This window comes from Gopherus flavomarginatus, chromosome 7 (assembly GCF_025201925.1).
Source record: "Gopherus flavomarginatus isolate rGopFla2 chromosome 7, rGopFla2.mat.asm, whole genome shotgun sequence".
NCBI classification, from domain to species: domain Eukaryota; kingdom Metazoa; phylum Chordata; order Testudines; family Testudinidae; genus Gopherus; species Gopherus flavomarginatus.
Window position 1 is genome coordinate 1,166,289 of NC_066623.1, and position 16,133 is coordinate 1,182,421.

Sequence of the window (16,133 nt, forward strand, 5' to 3'; positions counted from 1 at the left end):
TCCTAGGTGCAGGCAGGGCTGAGGCGGGATCTGTGCCCCAGCCCCCAGGGACATGCCGCAGCTGCTGAGGGCGAAGGTTTCTCTCCCTCCCAGCCGCAGATTTCCCAGTGGTGTCACAGGGAGAGGGATGCCTCCCCCGCCCCATTGAGCAAGGTGACCCCCAGCCCCAGGCAGCATTTACAGCAGCCTCAAAGCCAGCTGGGTTTTGCTATGAATTAGCCGCGGCACTGGCCTGCTGCTTGGCTGACCACCCCCAGCCCAGCTCCTCCCTGGCCATGGCTAGCTGCCGCCTGTGATTGCTCTTGGCCAGAGGGGCAGACTCTGGCCCCCCCGTCCCCCCAGCTCCCAGCTCCGGTGGGGATAAGCCCCAGGGGCTGAGCCAGCTTTCTGACAAGCCGAGGATGAGAGCAGGCCCCGGGGCCGATGGGCCAGGACGAGTCCCCGGCCCGAGATGGTGCCCAGGCCAATGGAGCCAGGCACTTGCTTTGGAGGGCCCACCTGCAGAAGCAGGAACCTGCAGCAAGGGTGAGATGGGGGCGGGCGGGGGGGGCTCCATGGCCAAGGGGGAGACCCGGCAGGGGAGAGGCCCACGCCTGCAGGACGCCTGCAGGACACAGAAGCCGGAAGCTCATGCTGAGGGCCTGGCAAAAACGCTCATACCACCGCAGAAGCAGCACAGGGCGAGGAAGGAGGAGGCTCTGGGACACATCTCCAAGCCCCGGTTCACCGTGGGAAGAGTCGGTGCTTGGCCCAACACCCAGGCTTGGTGCACGGAGCAGCAGCCCCTGGCTCCCCAGAGGCAGCCAAGAAACCTCCAGCAAGAGGCTCTATTCCAAAAATAATTTATCAAGGCATTAGAGACACTATGTACATAAATATTCCTCTCTCTGGCTATGTACAGGGCTGGGAGGGATGTAGGGGGCGGCTGGCCAGCCCTGGGCAGGGGGCTCTCAGTGGGCCGGGGGTGCCTGGCTCCCACCAGTTCAGTATCACAAAAAAAATGATTAAAAAACTACATCAAAACAAAACAAGCAGAGAGTTTCCAGGGCGAGGCCAGTGGGTGGCCCCAGGCAGCCCCTCTGGGCACCAAGCCCATGCCCAGGCCTGCCCCCCCCCCCCCCGCCCATGGGCTGACACGAATTCAGTCTGCCCTGCAGGGTGTGACATCGGGTTCAGGGACGGCTAGCATGGTTGGGGGCTGGGCAGCGCGTGAAGGTCCAGGGTGCCCTGACTGCCTGGAGGGCAGATGCCAGCAGGAGGCTGGGGGGGCCATATGGAGGTCCCCAGGCCAGCCGAGGACAAGCCCTCACAAGGAGCAAGTCCGGCGGCTGGGATGGAGGGGGCGGGGGCACCCGTGCGCCTTGGCCCAGAGACTCCTGCTGCTCAGCTCTCTCCAGCGTCCTGCGGCAGGGAGGAGGGCAAGGACCAGCACAAGAGCTGGCTGGTCATTCCCAGCCCCACTGCCAGGCTGTGCAGCCCCCAGAGCCAAGGCCTGGGCAGCCACGCCAGTGCCGGGTGGCCCCTCACGTCCTCACGCTGCGGTAGGAGAAGAGGCAGGGGGTGATGGGCAGAGGGTCGTGGGTGAAGACGGAGTCGTCGGAGGAGCAGGTGCTGGCGGTGTCCTCGCAGGAGGGGGAGTACTGCTCGAAGGGCACGGACAGGTCCAGGTACTGTGAGAGGGAAGAGCCATCAGCATTGCAGGGAGTATGCCCGCCCGAGACAGGGCAAGGCCAGACAGGCCAGGAACCCCCTGGCCGCCCTGCCTGCTCTGCAAACTCACCTCCTCCGAGACAGCTGCCAGGATCTTGTCCAGCCCCTCCACCAGCTGCTTGAAGGTCGGGCGCTGGGAGGGGACGGCGTGCCAGCACTCCCTCATCAGCATGTACCTGGCAGGGCAGGGCAGGGCAGAGAACTGTCAGCCAGAGGAACCCGTCCCCTGCCCCCCATGCCAGCGGGCAGTGCGAGTACTCACAGCTCATGGGTGCAGTTGGAAGGCTTGTCCATGCGGTGCCCTTCTTTCAGCAGCTTGAAAAGCTCTTCCACCGGGATCCCAGGGTACGGGGAGCCCCCCAGCGTGAAGATCTCCCACATCAGAATCCCAAAGGACCACCTAGGAACAGGGCAAGGATCAGGCCCGGCGTGGGGCCTGGACAGGCACTGTGGGCAGGGCACTGTCACCCAAGCACCACCATTCCCAGAGTCACAGCCAAGCCGTGCCATGAGCCCGGGACAGCGTGCCGGGAGTGCCAAGCTGGCCTGTGTTACCCGGGGAACGGGGCACAGTCAACACCTTGGTGTGTGCACAGGGGCTGCCCTCGGGCCTGATGCCCCCAGGCACCCCCCCCCCCGCCAGGCCTGGCCCCTGGCAGCGCAGCCAGACTCACACGTCGCTCTGGTGCGTGTACACTCGGTCAAACAGGGCCTCGGGCGCCATCCACTTCACGGGCAGCCGGCCCTGCAGGGAGATGAAAAGCCCTCAGCCCACGGCTGCTGCTGCTGCTGCAAGCCGACATGCCTCCCCGCTCACTCTCACCCTCTCCCAGCCCTCGGCACCCCCTGCCCCACTCTGCCCCCCTCGGCACCTCTCGCCCCCCTCCCAGCCCTCGGCACCCCCCACCCCACCACACTCACATTGCTGGTCTTTTTATAGTAGTCGATGTCATGGATGTCCCGGGCCAGGCCAAAGTCAGCGATTTTCAGCACATTCTCCTCTGTGACCAGCACATTGCGGGCAGCCAGGTCCCTGTGGATGCACTGCAGGAAGGGGGCAGCTCAGGGCCAGGGTAGGGGGGCCCCCCCGACACCCGCAGTGGGGGCCTGGCCAAATACGTCCCTCCCACGACCTCCAACCCACCAGGAGCCCCCCCCAGCTGCCTGAGCCCGTCCCAGGAACTGGATGGCAGAGCCGGGTCCCAGCCAAGGCTCCAGTGATGGGCTGGGCGAGGGGCACGCTCTGGACCAGGGTTTGTTAACCCTGTAGTGGCCTCTCCCAAGTGCTGTGGCCCAGAGCAGGGAGCCGTGTGGGGAGCAGTTCCACTGAGAGCGGTTTGTGCCACGGCCTCGGCTATGGGCAGCCCCCCGGGTTTCCCTGCGTTCGACAGCACGCATCCCTCTTCGCCCCACATAAGGCCCAGCAGAGAAGCTGGAGCAGGCCAGCCGGCTAGGACTTCCCCAAAGGTATCCCCCTCCGTCCCTTCCTACAGGAGGAATGCTGCTCATTCTGCCGGGAGCCAGCCAGGGCCACCTCCCAAACACAGCTGGTGCCCTGGAGCCGGGGCCTTACCCTCTTGGACTCCAGGTACTCCATGCCGCGAGCCACCTGGTAGCCGCAGGAGACCAAGTCCGTGAAGGAGAGCTGCTCCTCAGGCATGGCGCTGACGTCGAAGGTGTAGTCAGGCGTGGGGGGGCGCCGGGCCCGCAGGAACTCCCGCAGGTTCCCCTTGGAGGCAAATTCCACCAGCACGTACAGTGGCCCTGCGGAGACGGACCATCAGGTGGGGCTTAGGGTTGCTGGGGCCTCCCTCTCCGTCGCCCTGCCCAAGCACAACCCCCTTCCAAAGGGCAGCAGCGCCCCCCAACCTCAAATGCAATCTGCACCACTCCGCCCCGAGTTCAGCAGCCCCTCGCCCTGATCCCCCAGCAGCCCTGCCCTGTCCCTCAGCATGGCAGTGAACCCCCGTCCCTTGAATAGAACCACCCCCACCCCAGCACAGCAGCCCCTCTCCCTGTCCCCCAAGCGTGGCAGCCCCTCACCCTCCTGTGTGCAGACTCCCAGCAGGTTGATGATGTTTTTGTGCTTGTCCATCAGTTTCATCATCTCCATCTCTGAGATCAGGTCGGCCAGGTCCTTGTCCATGGCATTGTCTGGGGACAGAGGGAGAAGGTGACATGCAGGGCAGGGAACCTACATTGCCAGGGCTCAGCTCTGGGCCACCGCCCTGCGCAGCCCTGTTACCTTTGAGCATCTTCACAGCCACAGTGAGAGCTCTGTCCGGTCTGGCTCTGTCCAGCCCATAGGCCTCTGCTCGCACCACCTGGCCAAAGCAGCCTTCTCCCAGGGGCTTGCCCAGCACCAGCCTGCGGACAGAGAGAGGGGAGGAAGCTACAGCTCCGCGGGGTCCAGGCAGAGCTTGCAGTGCACCGAGCACACCGGAGAAAACCCAGGCAGGCAGGCAGGGAGTGTGTGTGTCTGTGTCTGTCTGCAGGTCCCCTCCTCAAAGCCTGCCTGGAGCACGGAGGAAGGAGCCCCGGCGGCAGGAGGCTGAGAAGCTGGAATGAGCTCTCAGTAAAGCAACCCAGAGCCCATGTCCCAGGGCCACACAGGGAGCCAGGCCCCGGGTCTCCTGCCCTGCTCCGCTGGGCCCTCTCTCTGTGAACAGCTCTTTGAGGCAACAGGTGCCTGAGCAAATGGTAACACAGGCCCAGGTGTGTCTGTCCGTGCCCCAATCCCAGCCCCCCTGCAGCAGGGTGCTGCCATGTGACCCGCCCCCAGGCCTGCCTTCACGTGGCCCTGGAGCAAGCCGAGAGCAGCGCAGGGCCCTACTTGTCTCGGGGGAACTCCCACGTGGAGTCCAGTGGCAGGTCGAGCTCCAGGACCCCGGCCAGCATCGGGGTGCAGCTGGACGAGAGGCGGGTGACGCGCATCAGGGAAGTGCTGGACTTTCCTGAACAGCTTGAGTCCAAGGAGAACTGTGGGAGAGCCCAAGAGACCCGCTGTCAGCACTAGGCCAAGCTGGGGAGCGCGAGGGGGAGAGGCTGCAGTGCAGGGCACGGTTGGATGCGGGGGGGGGGGTGGAGGAAGAAGAAGCTGCAGTGCAGGGCATAGCTGGATGTGGGGGGAGAGGGAAAGAAGTGGTTGCAGTGCAGTGCATGGCCCTAGCAGGAGATTACAACTAGACGCAGTGCAGGGCACGGCTGGATGCGGAGGGAGAAGGGAAGATGAGGCTGCAGTGCAGGGCGCGGCCCCAGTGGGAGGTTACAGCCAGACGCAGTGGGAAGAAGCAGTTGCAGTAGAGGGCATGGCTGGATGCCGAGGGAGAAGGGAAGATGAGGCTGCAGTGCAGGGCGCGGCCCCAGTGGGAGGTTACAGCCAGACGCAGTGGGAAGAAGCAGTTGCAGTGCAGAGCACGGCTGGATGCCGGGGGAGAAAGGAAGACGAGGCTGCAGTGCAGGGTGCGGCCCCAGCGGGAGGTTACAGCCAGACGCAGTGGGAAGAAGCGGTTGCAGTGCAGGGCATGGCTGGATGCCGAGGGAGAAGGGAAGATGAGGCTGCAGTGCAAGGTGCAGCCCCAGCAGGAGGTTACAGCCAGACGCAGTGGGAAGAAGCTGTTGCAGTGCAGGGCACGGCTGGATGCCGGGGAAGAAGGGAAGACGAGGCTGCAGTGCAGGGAGCGGCCCCAGCAGGAGGTTACAGCCAGACGCAGTGGGAAGAAGCGGTTGCAGTGCAGGGCACGGCGGGATGCCGGGGGAGAATGGAAGAGGAGGCCGCAGTGCAGGGCACGGCCCCAGCGGGAGGTTACAGCCAGACGCAGTGGGAAGAAGCGGTTGCAGTGCAGGGCACGGCTGGATGCTGAGGGAGAAGGGAAGACGAGGCTGCAGTGCAGGGAGCGGTCCCAGCGGGAGGTTACAGCCAGACGCAGTGGGAAGAAGCAGTTGCAGTGCAGAGCACGGCTGGATGCCAGGGGAGAAGGGAAGACGAGGTTGCAGTGCAAGGTGCAGCCCCAGCGGGAGGTTACAGCCAGACGCAGTGGGAAGAAGCAGTTGCAGTGCAGGGCACGGCTGGATGCCGGGGGAGAAGGGAAGACGAGGCTGCAGTGCAGGGAGCGGCCCCAGCAGGAGGTTACAGCCAGACGCAGTGGAAAGAAGCAGTTGCAGTGCAGGGCACGGCTGGATGCTGGGGGAGAAGGGAAGACGAGGCTGCAGTGCAGGGAGCGGCCCCAGCAGGAGGTTACAGCCAGACGCAGTGGGAAGAAGCAGTTGCAGTGCAGGGCACGGCTGGTTGCCGGGGGAGAAGGGAAGACGAGGCTGCAGTGCAGGGAGCGGCCCCAGTGAGAGGTTACAGCCAGACGCAGTGGGAAGAAGCGGTTGCAGTGCAGGGCACGGCTGGTTGCCGGGGGAGAAGGGAGGACGAGGCTGCAGTGCAACGTGCAGCCCCAGCAGGAGGTTACAGCCAGACGCAGTGGGAAGAAGCGGTTGCAGTGCAGGGCACGGCTGGATGCCGGGGGAGAAGGGAAGACGAGGCTGCAGTGCAGGGAGCGGCCCCAGTGAGAGGTTACAGCCAGACGCAGTGGGAAGAAGCGGTTGCAGTGCAGGGCACGGCTGGTTGCCGGGGGAGAAGGGAGGACGAGGCTGCAGTGCAACGTGCAGCCCCAGCGGGAGGTTACAGCCAGACGCAGTGGGAAGAAGCGGTTGCAGTGCAGGGCACAGCTGGATGCCGGGGGAGAAGGGAAGATGAGGCTGCAGTGCAGGGAGTGGCCCCAGCAGGAGGTTACAGCCAGACGCAGTGGAAAGAAGCAGTTGCAGTGCAGGGCACGGCTGGATGCCGGGGGAGAAGGGAAGACGAGGCTGCAGTGCAGGGAGCGGCCCCAGTGAGAGGTTACAGCCAGACGCAGTGGGAAGAAGCGGTTGCAGTGCAGGGCACGGCTGGTTGCCGGGGGAGAAGGGAGGATGAGGCTGCAGTACAAGGTGCAGCCCCAGCGGGAGGTTACAGCCAGACGCAGTGGGAAGAAGCGGTTGCAGTGCAGGGCACAGCTGGATGCCGGGGGAGAAGGGAAGACGAGGCTGCAGTGCAGGGAGTGGCCCCAGCAGGAGGTTACAGCCAGACGCAGTGGAAAGAAGCGGTTGCAGTGCAGGGCACGGCTGGATGCCGGGGGAGAAGGGAAGACGAGGCTGCAGTGCAGGGAGCGGCCCAAGCGGGAGGTTACAGCCAGACGCAGGGCAGGGCAGGGCAGGACAGGACAGGAGCCCACACACATTATATCCGGGCCCTGGCCCTGGCCCTGCAGACTCAGCAGGAGGCTGTGCCCAGCGCAGAGTGTCCATGACCCGCCGGGGGCCTGCAGCCCCCGCCCCCCCAGCCCCAGATGTACCTGTCTGATGAGCGGGAACTTGGAGAGCTTGTGAACGGCCACAGGCTGCAGGGGCTGTTTGCTGGCCTGGGTCTGCATCCGGCACAGCACCACGATGACAGCAGCCATGGCCACGGCCAGGGATCCCGACGTATAGATGATGATGTCGCTGTACTTGGTCTCGGGGCTCTCCACCTCTCGCACCAGCTCATCTGCTGGAGAGCGAAGGCAGTGAGCCCAGGCCCTGCCCGCCCCCGACACCAGGGGCCTCCCCGTGTTCCCGCGGGGCACTTCAGGCCCAGCTCTCCCAGCCCCCTGGCTTACCTGGCAGCACGGTGAGCCAGGCTGACTGGTAGGACAGGCCGATGGAGTTCCCGGCCAGGCAGGTGTATTCCCCAGCATCCTCCCTGGAGACGTTGTGCAGGTACAGCACCTCCACCTCCGAGCTGTTAATGTCGGCTGTCTGTGGGAGCAGAGCCACAACGTCAGGGCCGCTGGGCAACGGGGTCCCAGCAGGCGACTGTTTCTTTCCCATTGCGGTGGGGTGCTGAGCTCCCTGGAGCCAGGCTGAGCCTGCCCCACTTGGCCCCAGCCCCTGGAGAACACCCTGCTGCCCCCCTCAACCCCAAGTCTGCGTCCAGTCCCACCAGGGCCTGGGGCAGTGCATGCCCCGGAGAGCCAGCGCCTGCCCCAGGAGGGGCTGCCCTGGGGGCAAGGTGCCCTCGCTGGACTGGCTGTTACCTTGAGCACTTGGACGTAGGGCACCCCGTCGGGCCCGAAGCTGCTGCCATTCACCTCGATGTGCCTGAGCCACTGGATGTGAGGCTGGGCGTCACTGTACACCTTGCAGAAGAACTCCACATCGCTGCCCACCACCGCTGTGGTGTTGGCAGGCAGCCCGGCCTGCAGGATGGGCCTGTGCGGGGACCTCTCTGCCGAGGGAGGAAGGAGCAGCATCGCCCAGCTGGACAGCCCTGCAGCGGGGCCAACTCCGCCCAGCACGCACCACGCGCCAGCTGCTGAACGGGGCCCCGGCCAAGTAGGCAGAGCAGGGCACCTGGCTTGTGTCACCAACTCCCTCCATGGCCGGGCAGTCACAGCCACTCTGTACCTCATCCCCAGGAGCCCCCTTCCCCCCAATCTCTCCCACTGCTGCTCCCAGCCACTACATTCCCTCCCCGCTGCTTGCTCAGGCCAGAGAGTGTCTAGCCTGCCTATCCACCTCCCTCCTCGCCCTGGGAACGTGGCTGCTGACCCTCCTTGGCCATTACCCACGTTGCAGCCCAGCCGGGATTCCCCCAGGCCTGCAGCAGCCAGAAGAGGAGGGGCAGAGAGGGGCAGGAGGCAGGTCCTGGCTGGGGGTTAGGTGCGTCCATTCGATGCCAGGACCTGGAGGGTCTCCAAAGCGCTGTGAAGCTTCGGGATCAGTGACCCTGCGCCCAGGAGTCTGGTCTGCTCTGCTCCCAGGGGGCTGGCCCCCGCCAGGGACAGCCCCTCGTTAGCACAGCCCCCGGGGGTCTGCGCCAGGCAGAGCTTGAGTGGGGAAACCCTAGAGTCCGTGTCTCCCTCCCATCCTGCGAGCCCCAGCACAGGGAAAGGCCTCACCTAACACGTCCAGCAAGTAGCTGGAGCTGATGCTGCCAGCCTGGTTCTCCACCAGGCAGGTGTAGTTGCCCCGGTCGGAGGGCACCACGCTCTCCATGACCAAGCTCCAGTGCTGGGGCCGGAGCTGCAGAGAGAAGGGGACAAGCAAGTTGTGAGTTCAATCCTTGAGGGGGCCACTTAGGGATCTGGGGCAAAAATTGGTCCTGCTAGTGAAGGTAGGGGGCTGGACTCAATGACCTTTCAAGGTCCCTTCCAGTTCTAGGAGATTGGTATGTCTCCAATTATTATTATTATTTTATTATTACCAGGTGAGGGGAAGCAGATGGCACCCGGTGCCCAGCAGAGCTCCCCAGCTACCATCCAGCCTCCTGCGAGGAGCCCGCTGTGCCCCCCCATGGAGCTGGCAGGCAGAAGCCTTCCCCTTGTCCCAGTTACAGGACGGCTCTGATCTCGGCCAGGGCAGACGAAGGCACCTGAGCTCCGATCGGCTCCCTGGATCACTCTTACCCGGATGCCACCGATGCGGTGCTCGCCCCGGAACTCCCGCCCGTTCTTTAGCCAGCGGATGCTGGGGCTGGGACTCCCTGACGCCGGGCAGCGGAACTTGACCGTGTTTCCTGCAGGGACGGCGTACAGCTTCTTATCCATCCGCTGCGGCTGCGTCCAGTATGGGGCTGGGGAAGACATCGCACGATTGACGGCCACTAGCCACAGGCTTGGGAGAAGCTCCCAATGCCAAGTACCAGGGCTCGGCGTGTGCATGGAGCTGTGCCCAGGGACCCAGCCCCTCCCGCGGTGAGGCAGCTCCCCTGCCGGTCCTCACAACCAGCTCCTGCAAAGCTCCCATGTATCGAACACTGTGACAGCAATGCCATCCGGGGGTGCAGCAGCGCTCCCCCAACACTGCCCTCTGCCCCGAAACAGAGCTTAGCCCAGGAAACCTGTGCTGCTGGGCACAGGCCGGGGGGGACACGGCCCCATTCAGCCACCTGCCATGGGTGATAGAGGCTGCCAAGCACGTGGGGGCTCATGGGAATGGCCTGCAGAGAAAGAGGCATATGGGCAGGGTGCCCTGCGCTCCTGGCAGCTCGAGTGACCCAGCACCAAACTTCTTTTCCCTCCCGTCTTGCTCCCGCAGAGCCGGGGCCATGGGACAGCTCCTGCTGCAGGCAGTTGGCCCTGAGACTGACCTCTGCGGTAAGGTGGCTCCTCGTTTGAATCACCGAGGGAATGGTCCCCGTTGCTGTCTTCATCGTCATCACCCGAGGCCAGCGAGTCTGAAGGAAAGCGTTACGAGAGGGGTCACCTCCCTCCTGCCTGGGAGCTCCCGGCTACTCCAGCCCCAGTTCTTTGGACTGAGGCAGAGCACTGGCTTTGAAGAAGCCCCAGCTCTCCCAGCAGGGGGTGCTGTGGGGAGCGGGGCAGGAGCGCTGGCTGACTGGCTGGGGGGGCGTGTTCCCAGGTACACTGGTCCGGCTCTCCCAGCAGGGGGCACTGTGGGGAGTGGGGCAGGAGCACTGGCTGGCCAGGGAAGTGTGTAGGGGGTGTTGCCAGCTACACTGGTCTGGCTCTCCCAGCAGGGGGCGCTGTGGGGAGCGGGACAGGAGCGCTGGTGGCAAGCAGCAGGGTGGACAAACTCTCATCTCCCCGGGGCAGGAAGGGCCCGTCTGCCGGGGCTCTTACCCACAATGGAGATGGTGAAGTTGCGCAGACTCTGTCCAGTGTCCTGTGCCCGGCACACATAGAGCCCCGAGTCCTCGTAGGTGACCTCGGTGATCTCCAGCATGCGCTGCCAGATGCGGACGCGCCCGCCTGGGAAGAGCTGCTTGGCCTCCTTGTACCAGGCGACGCCCAGGCTGTGGCTGGCATCGCAGTGCAGCTTCAGCACGTGGCCGGGGTCAAGCAGGAGATGCTCCTCTTCCGTGTCCAGCAGGCGGCTCTCAAGCAGCGCTGCCCAGCAGAGGGGACACAGCTGAGCACTGGGCCCGAAGGCAGCTCAGCCCTGCCCAGACAAGCCCCCGGGCCCCAAGCCCAGGCCACATGGCCTGCTCTCTCCTCTGCGCATCGCTCCAGGGCCAGGGCCTGGGCACCAGTCTGGCCTGCACAGGGTATGTCAGGGGGATCCCAGAGCCAGGCTGCCTGTGGCATTGGCTCCCCATTCCGGAGGGCATGAGGCACACCCGGCATTAACACTGAGGGCCAAGGGCCCAGGATCCCATCAGGGCAGGTGCCATCACCCCTGCCCACAGCCTTCTCCCATTGACAGCCACCCCCAAACTCTGCGCTGGCCCTTCATCTCCCACTGCAGAGCCTTCTCGCGTTCAGTCCAACCCCCTAGCCCGGCTCTCCAGGGCCCCCAGACAGAGACATCCCCTCAGCTGGCTGCTTGACAGGCTCCCAAATGGACCCCTCAGGCAGCCAGGGTCCTCCCCGGCCAGCCCCTCTTACTCTCTGACCTCCCACTGGGCCCAGCGCCAGCCCCCTTCGCAGGGCTGAGGAAAGAACTGGTGCTGCGTCTGCTTTAGCTGTAGTTGGTGCCGCTGGAGGAGAGGAGCCGAGTGTGGCTGCTGTCCCAGAGCTGCAGCCGCCAGCCCAGGGGAGCAGCGTCTAGCTCCCCCTCCAAACAGCGCTGGCTGGGCTGGAGAGGGAGGGGGTCCCAGCTGGGCATGGCCAGCGGGAGTGATGGATTTTCACACACAGCTGCCTCCAACACTTCCTGCCTGCCCTGTTTGTCTAACCTGGATTTGAACTGTGACACCCCCACAAAGCAGGGCCATGGGAACCTGGTGGATACGCACTCACCCCCACCCCCCTCGGCTGCACCAGTGACCCCACCCAGCCCCTCTTGCCGCAGTTTTCCCAGCTGATCTCCAGACCTGACACCACCAACCCCTCCAAAGGGCCCTGCCTGTCCCTGCTCAGGGCTGCTCTGTTCTGCTGCCTGCCCCCTCCGCCATGAGGGGGAGGCTGCCATGGCACATGGGGGTGAGGTTTCCTTCCCACCCTGGACTGGCTCCTGGTCAGGGTCCAAGCGGCTCCTGCCAGCCCGGCCGAGCGAGTCCGATCTGCCCCAGGCATGGTGACTGAGAACCTGCATGTCAAGGGTCTGTGGGGCTGGCTACTTTGTGTGTAAATGGAGCAGGTCTGATGTGCAGTCAGAACCAATGAGAGCTGAGCCAAGTGCCCCAGAACCACTTTAACTGGGACACGCCCTGAACAAAGCCAGGGAATCCATACCGAGCGCCTCCTGCCACCAGCCTGGACATGGGGTGAGAGGAAGCTTTGATCACTCAGGCAGTTTCTCCATCAGCTGGTGGCGCTTGGGGCTCAGTGGCTGACACCAGAGTGGAGGTATCAGGAACCTAAACACACCCCCAGCCAGCAAGACAAACCACCACTCCGGATCTGCCCCCTTTGGGGTGAAAAGGCTCCGCCCGGCCCAACCCCGAGGAGCCGGATTCTGGGCCCGTGGGGAAGGGACAGGGCCAAAGGCTCCACTAGCTGTGGACTTTGAAAAGCCAAGTTGGTGCCCCCTGAACTCCCCCTCCCCCTCTCCAATCTCACAATAGGTCCATTGCTGAGGTCTCCGGGTGTTGCCAACCCTCAGCCTTGTGAGAGTCTCACTGGGCGCCACCAGGGGACCCAGGGACCAGCCCTGCTGTGAGCACGGGCCAGTCGAACTGCTCAGCCACCCTCACCCAGCCGCACCCCAGGCCTCGCTGCAGCATGGTGCAACCCCCGCAGCTCCAGTGGCACTGACTGCCATGCTCTGTCTGCACCGGGCCAGGCACAGCAGCAGGCCCTCAGCCCAGCCCGGAGCCGCACTACGGATACCCAGCCTCTGAACAGCGCCTCCTCGTGCTCGCACACCTCGTGCTGCGGTGCCACTCCCGCACAGGCCGTGCGCCGCGTGCATCCGCCAGCACTGCCCTGGGTACCCAGTGCGAAGAACTAGGCTCGGACCCTCCTTGGCCTGTTGCCTGCGATGGCCATTTCCCCTGCTCCATGCAGCTCTTCTCAGAAACCCCAGACCAAGGGGCGAGTCAGCTCCCAGGCTCCCTCCGGCCTTCCTCCCAGCTCCCCTCAGCCCGGGCTCTGCCCGCCCCAGCCAGGCCCCTCTCTGGCCTTTCATACCTGGCTCCATGGGCCTTCCTGGGGAGGCAGCTGCTTGAGCCCCTGTTGTCACCACTGCCAGGAGGCCCAGCAGGGCACAGGGCAATGACTGCATCTTCCTGCCTTTCCTCTCCTGGCTCAGCCTTGAGCCCAGGCCCTCACAGCCTGAAAACACAGGGCCAGAGTGAGCCGGTTACCCTACCACTGCCCCAACCTCCTCCTGCCCCCCCAGTGTTCCAGCCCTGGGGAACCCCCAGAGCCTCAAACTCACTCCATCCCCCATGTGTACCAGCCCCCGGGGGAACCCCCAGAGCCTCAACCCCACCCCATCCCCCATGTGTACCAGCCATCAGCCTCATCCCCCCCCAGTGTTCCAGCCTTGGGGAACCCCCAGAGCCTCAAACCCACCCCATCCCCCATGTGTACCAGCCCCCTGGGGAACCCCCAGAGCCTCAAACCCACCCCATCCCCCATGTGTACCAGCCATCAGCCTCACCCCCCCCCCCAGTGTTCCAGCCTTGCGGAACCCCCAGAGCCTCAAACCCACTCCATCCCCCATGTGTACCAGCCCCTGCGGGAACCCCCAGAGCCTCAACCCCACTCCATCCCCCATGTGTACCAGCCATCAGCCTCACCCTCCCCCAGTGTTCCAGCCTTGGGGAACCCCCAGAGCCTCAAACCCACCCCATCCCCCATGTGTACCAGCCCCCGGGGGAACCTCCAGAGCCTCAACTCCACTCTATCCCCCATGTGTACCAGCCATCAGCCTCACCCCCCCCCCCAGTGTTCCAGCCCTGGGGAACCCCCAGAGCCTCAAACCCACTCCATCCCCCATGTGTACCAGCCCCCTGGGGAACCCCCAGAGCCTCACGCCCACCCCATCCCCCATGTGTACCAGCCATCAGCCTCACCCCCCCCCAGTGTTCCAGCCTTGGGGAACCCCCAGAGCCTCAAACCCACCCCATCCCCCATGTGTACCAGCCATCAGCCTCATCCCCCCCCCCGTGTTCCAGCCCTGGGGAACCCCCAGAGCCTCAAACCCACCCCATCCCCCATGTGTACCAGCCCCCCGGGGGAACCCCCAGAGCCTCACCCCTCCGAGTGTTCCAGCCCTGGGGAACCCCCAGAGCCTTAACCCCCCATGTGTTCCAGCCCCAGGGAACCGCCAGAGCCTCAACCCCACCCCCCGAGTGTTCCAGCCCCCGGGGAACCCCCAGAGCTTCAACTCCCCTCCATCCCCCCAGTTCCAGGGGCTCCTTCGCACCCCAGTTCCAGCTCCTCCCTGCACCCCCAGTTCCAGCGGCCCCCCCGGACACCCAGCAACCCAGTTCCAGCGGCCCCCTCACACCCACAGCACAGCAGTTCCAGCGCCCCCCCGCATCCCCAGTTCCAGCGGCCCCAGTTCCAGCGCCCTGGGGGGAGCCGCGGGGCGGCCGCAGTTTAATGGTTAATCCGGGCGACAAAGGCTCCTGCGCCCGGTCACAGATTTACAGACCCCGCGGCTGCAGGACTCGGGCAAAGTCCGCCCGGCCCCGCCCGGGAGCTCGCAGCGCCCTGCCGAGTTCAGTCAAGCAGCCCGAGAAAATTTCCCTTTTCCGCTGCCCCGCCCGGCCCCCGGCCGCCCCCTGCCAGCAGCGCCCAGTCCCCCGGCTCCCCGCCACCAGCGCCCCGACTCCCCCCCGCCACCAGCGCCCCGACTCCTCCCCGCCACCAGCGCCCAGTCCGCCGGCTCCCCGGCTCCCCCCTGCCAGCAGCGCCCGGTCCGCCGGCTCCCCGCCACCAGCGCCCCGACTCCCCCCTGCCAGCAGCGCCCGGTCCGCCGGCTCCCCGCCATCAGCGCCAGGTCCGCCGGCTCCCCGCCACCAGCGCCCCGACTCCCCCCCGCCACCAGCGCCCCGACTCCTCCCCGCCACCAGCGCCCAGTCCCCCGGCTCCCCGCCACCAGCGCCCCGACTCCTCCCCGCCAGCAGCGCCCAGTCCCCCGGCTCCCCGCCACCAGCGCCCCGACTCCCCCCCGCCAGCAGCGCCCGGTCCCCCGATTCCCGGCCATCAGCGCCAGGTCCGCCGGCTCCCCGCCACCAGCGCCCCGGCTCCCCCCTGCCACCAGCGCCCGGTCCGCCGGATCCCCCGCGCCAGCAGCGCCCAGTCCCCCGACTCCCCCCCGCCACCAGCGCCCGGTCCCCCGTCTCCTCGCCACCAGCGCCCTGCCCCTCACCGCCGCCGGGCTCCATCCCTCCGCATTCCGGGGCTGGGGAAGGGCCCGATCCTCTCCCCAGGCCCCGCAGCCGCCGCGCCGGGGGTCTGGGCTGGAGCTGCCGGGAGCCCCTTGCGCGCAGCCGGGCGGCTCCTTCCCCGGGCGCCCGGTCGCGCTCTGCTGCTCTGGGCTCTGGGGCTGGGCAAGCGGAGCGCAGCGCAGCGCAGCGCTCGGGTTACACAGACCAACAATGGGCCGCCCCCGCCCCGCCCCCGGCCGGCCCCGCTCACGCTCGGGTCAGCCGCATTCCTGTCCCCGGGCGCCTGGGGGGCCGAGCACTGCTCCCTGCGGGCTCTCAGCACGGAACGGGCCTTCCCTGGGGGGTCCCAGCCCAGCCAGGCAGGGAGGGGGAGCTGAGAGGGCAGCACCCAGGGGAGGCAGCACCGCCTGTCAGGAGCCCTTTTCCCCTGCTGCCAGGGGACTGCACTAGATAACCTCGGGAGGTCCCTTCCCATCCCATGATTCTATGATCCCCTTGCCCTGGGGTCTTCTGCCTGTTGCCAGAATAGCTGTGTCCCTGGCCCACCCCCTCCCAGTGTGTGCAGAGAGCATGCAGCATTGACACAATGCGCCCTGGTCTGCGGAACTCACTGCCACAGGACCTAAGCTCAGGAGAGCCTGGCAGAGCCCCAGATGGGAACATGCAGAGGGACAGACCTCACTGGCTTCAGGCCCTTAGCTCACTGGCTGAGCGAGCAGCTTGCTAGCAGGGGCAGAAATGCAAGCTCAGGACCAGTATCACCTGGGCAGGCTGGAGAACCTCCCTCCACTCACCCCGTGGTGTGTGCGTCGAGCCCACCAGCTTGGGCATGGGACTTGAGCAGATCTCGGAGAGCCCATCTGGGTGGATGCCAGGACTCCAGGTGCTGGAGAATCCAGCCCGTTCCATAGTAATTCCCATTGCTCGTCACCCTCCGATGGGAAAATCACATCTTGTGTCATTTGGAACTTTCCTGCCTTGGTCTGTGACCTGGCGAAGCTGTCACGGAGTGTGGGGGAGTCTGGTCCTGCACCCCTCTTCCTGGGACTCACAGTGACACTCAGCCAGCCAGTATAACAGAAGGTTTATTGGACAACAGGAATGCAGGTTACAG

General features: G+C 65.7%; 1 protein-coding gene across 2 annotated transcripts; it reads right to left on the reverse strand.

Annotated features, from left to right (window-relative positions):
* Nucleotides 1-826: 826 nt before the first annotated feature.
* Nucleotides 827-15,115, reverse strand: FGFR4 (fibroblast growth factor receptor 4). 2 transcript variants are annotated; one of them, XM_050961774.1, is made up of 18 exons: nt 15,001-15,115; nt 12,807-12,950; nt 10,356-10,622; nt 9,863-9,949; nt 9,180-9,346; nt 8,673-8,796; nt 7,809-7,999; nt 7,392-7,530; nt 7,089-7,279; nt 4,544-4,689; nt 3,956-4,077; nt 3,754-3,864; nt 3,284-3,474; nt 2,632-2,754; nt 2,385-2,455; nt 1,973-2,110; nt 1,781-1,886; nt 827-1,670 (listed from the first exon to the last, which is right to left on the reverse strand). In XM_050961774.1, exons 1-18 carry the CDS (start codon nt 15,014-15,016, stop codon nt 1,524-1,526), a joined length of 2,481 nt encoding a protein of 826 aa, XP_050817731.1. In that variant the 5' UTR covers nt 15,017-15,115; the 3' UTR covers nt 827-1,523. The 2 variants fall into 2 exon arrangements, with proteins under 2 accessions (XP_050817731.1, XP_050817729.1); XM_050961772.1 differs by having other exon boundaries at nt 7,089-7,282.
* Between the last annotated feature and the right edge of the window lie 1,018 nt (nt 15,116-16,133).

Bases quoted from the DNA above. Each gene is read 5' to 3' on its own strand.
- FGFR4 (XM_050961772.1), bottom strand. The intron at 9,950-10,355 runs GTAAGAGCCCCG...GCTTTCCTTCAG, and splicing joins CTTCACCATCTCCATTGTGG to ACTCGCTGGCCTCGGGTGAT. The intron at 1,671-1,780 runs GTGAGTTTGCAG...TCCCTCTCACAG, and splicing joins TGGCAGCTGTCTCGGAGGAG to TACCTGGACCTGTCCGTGCC.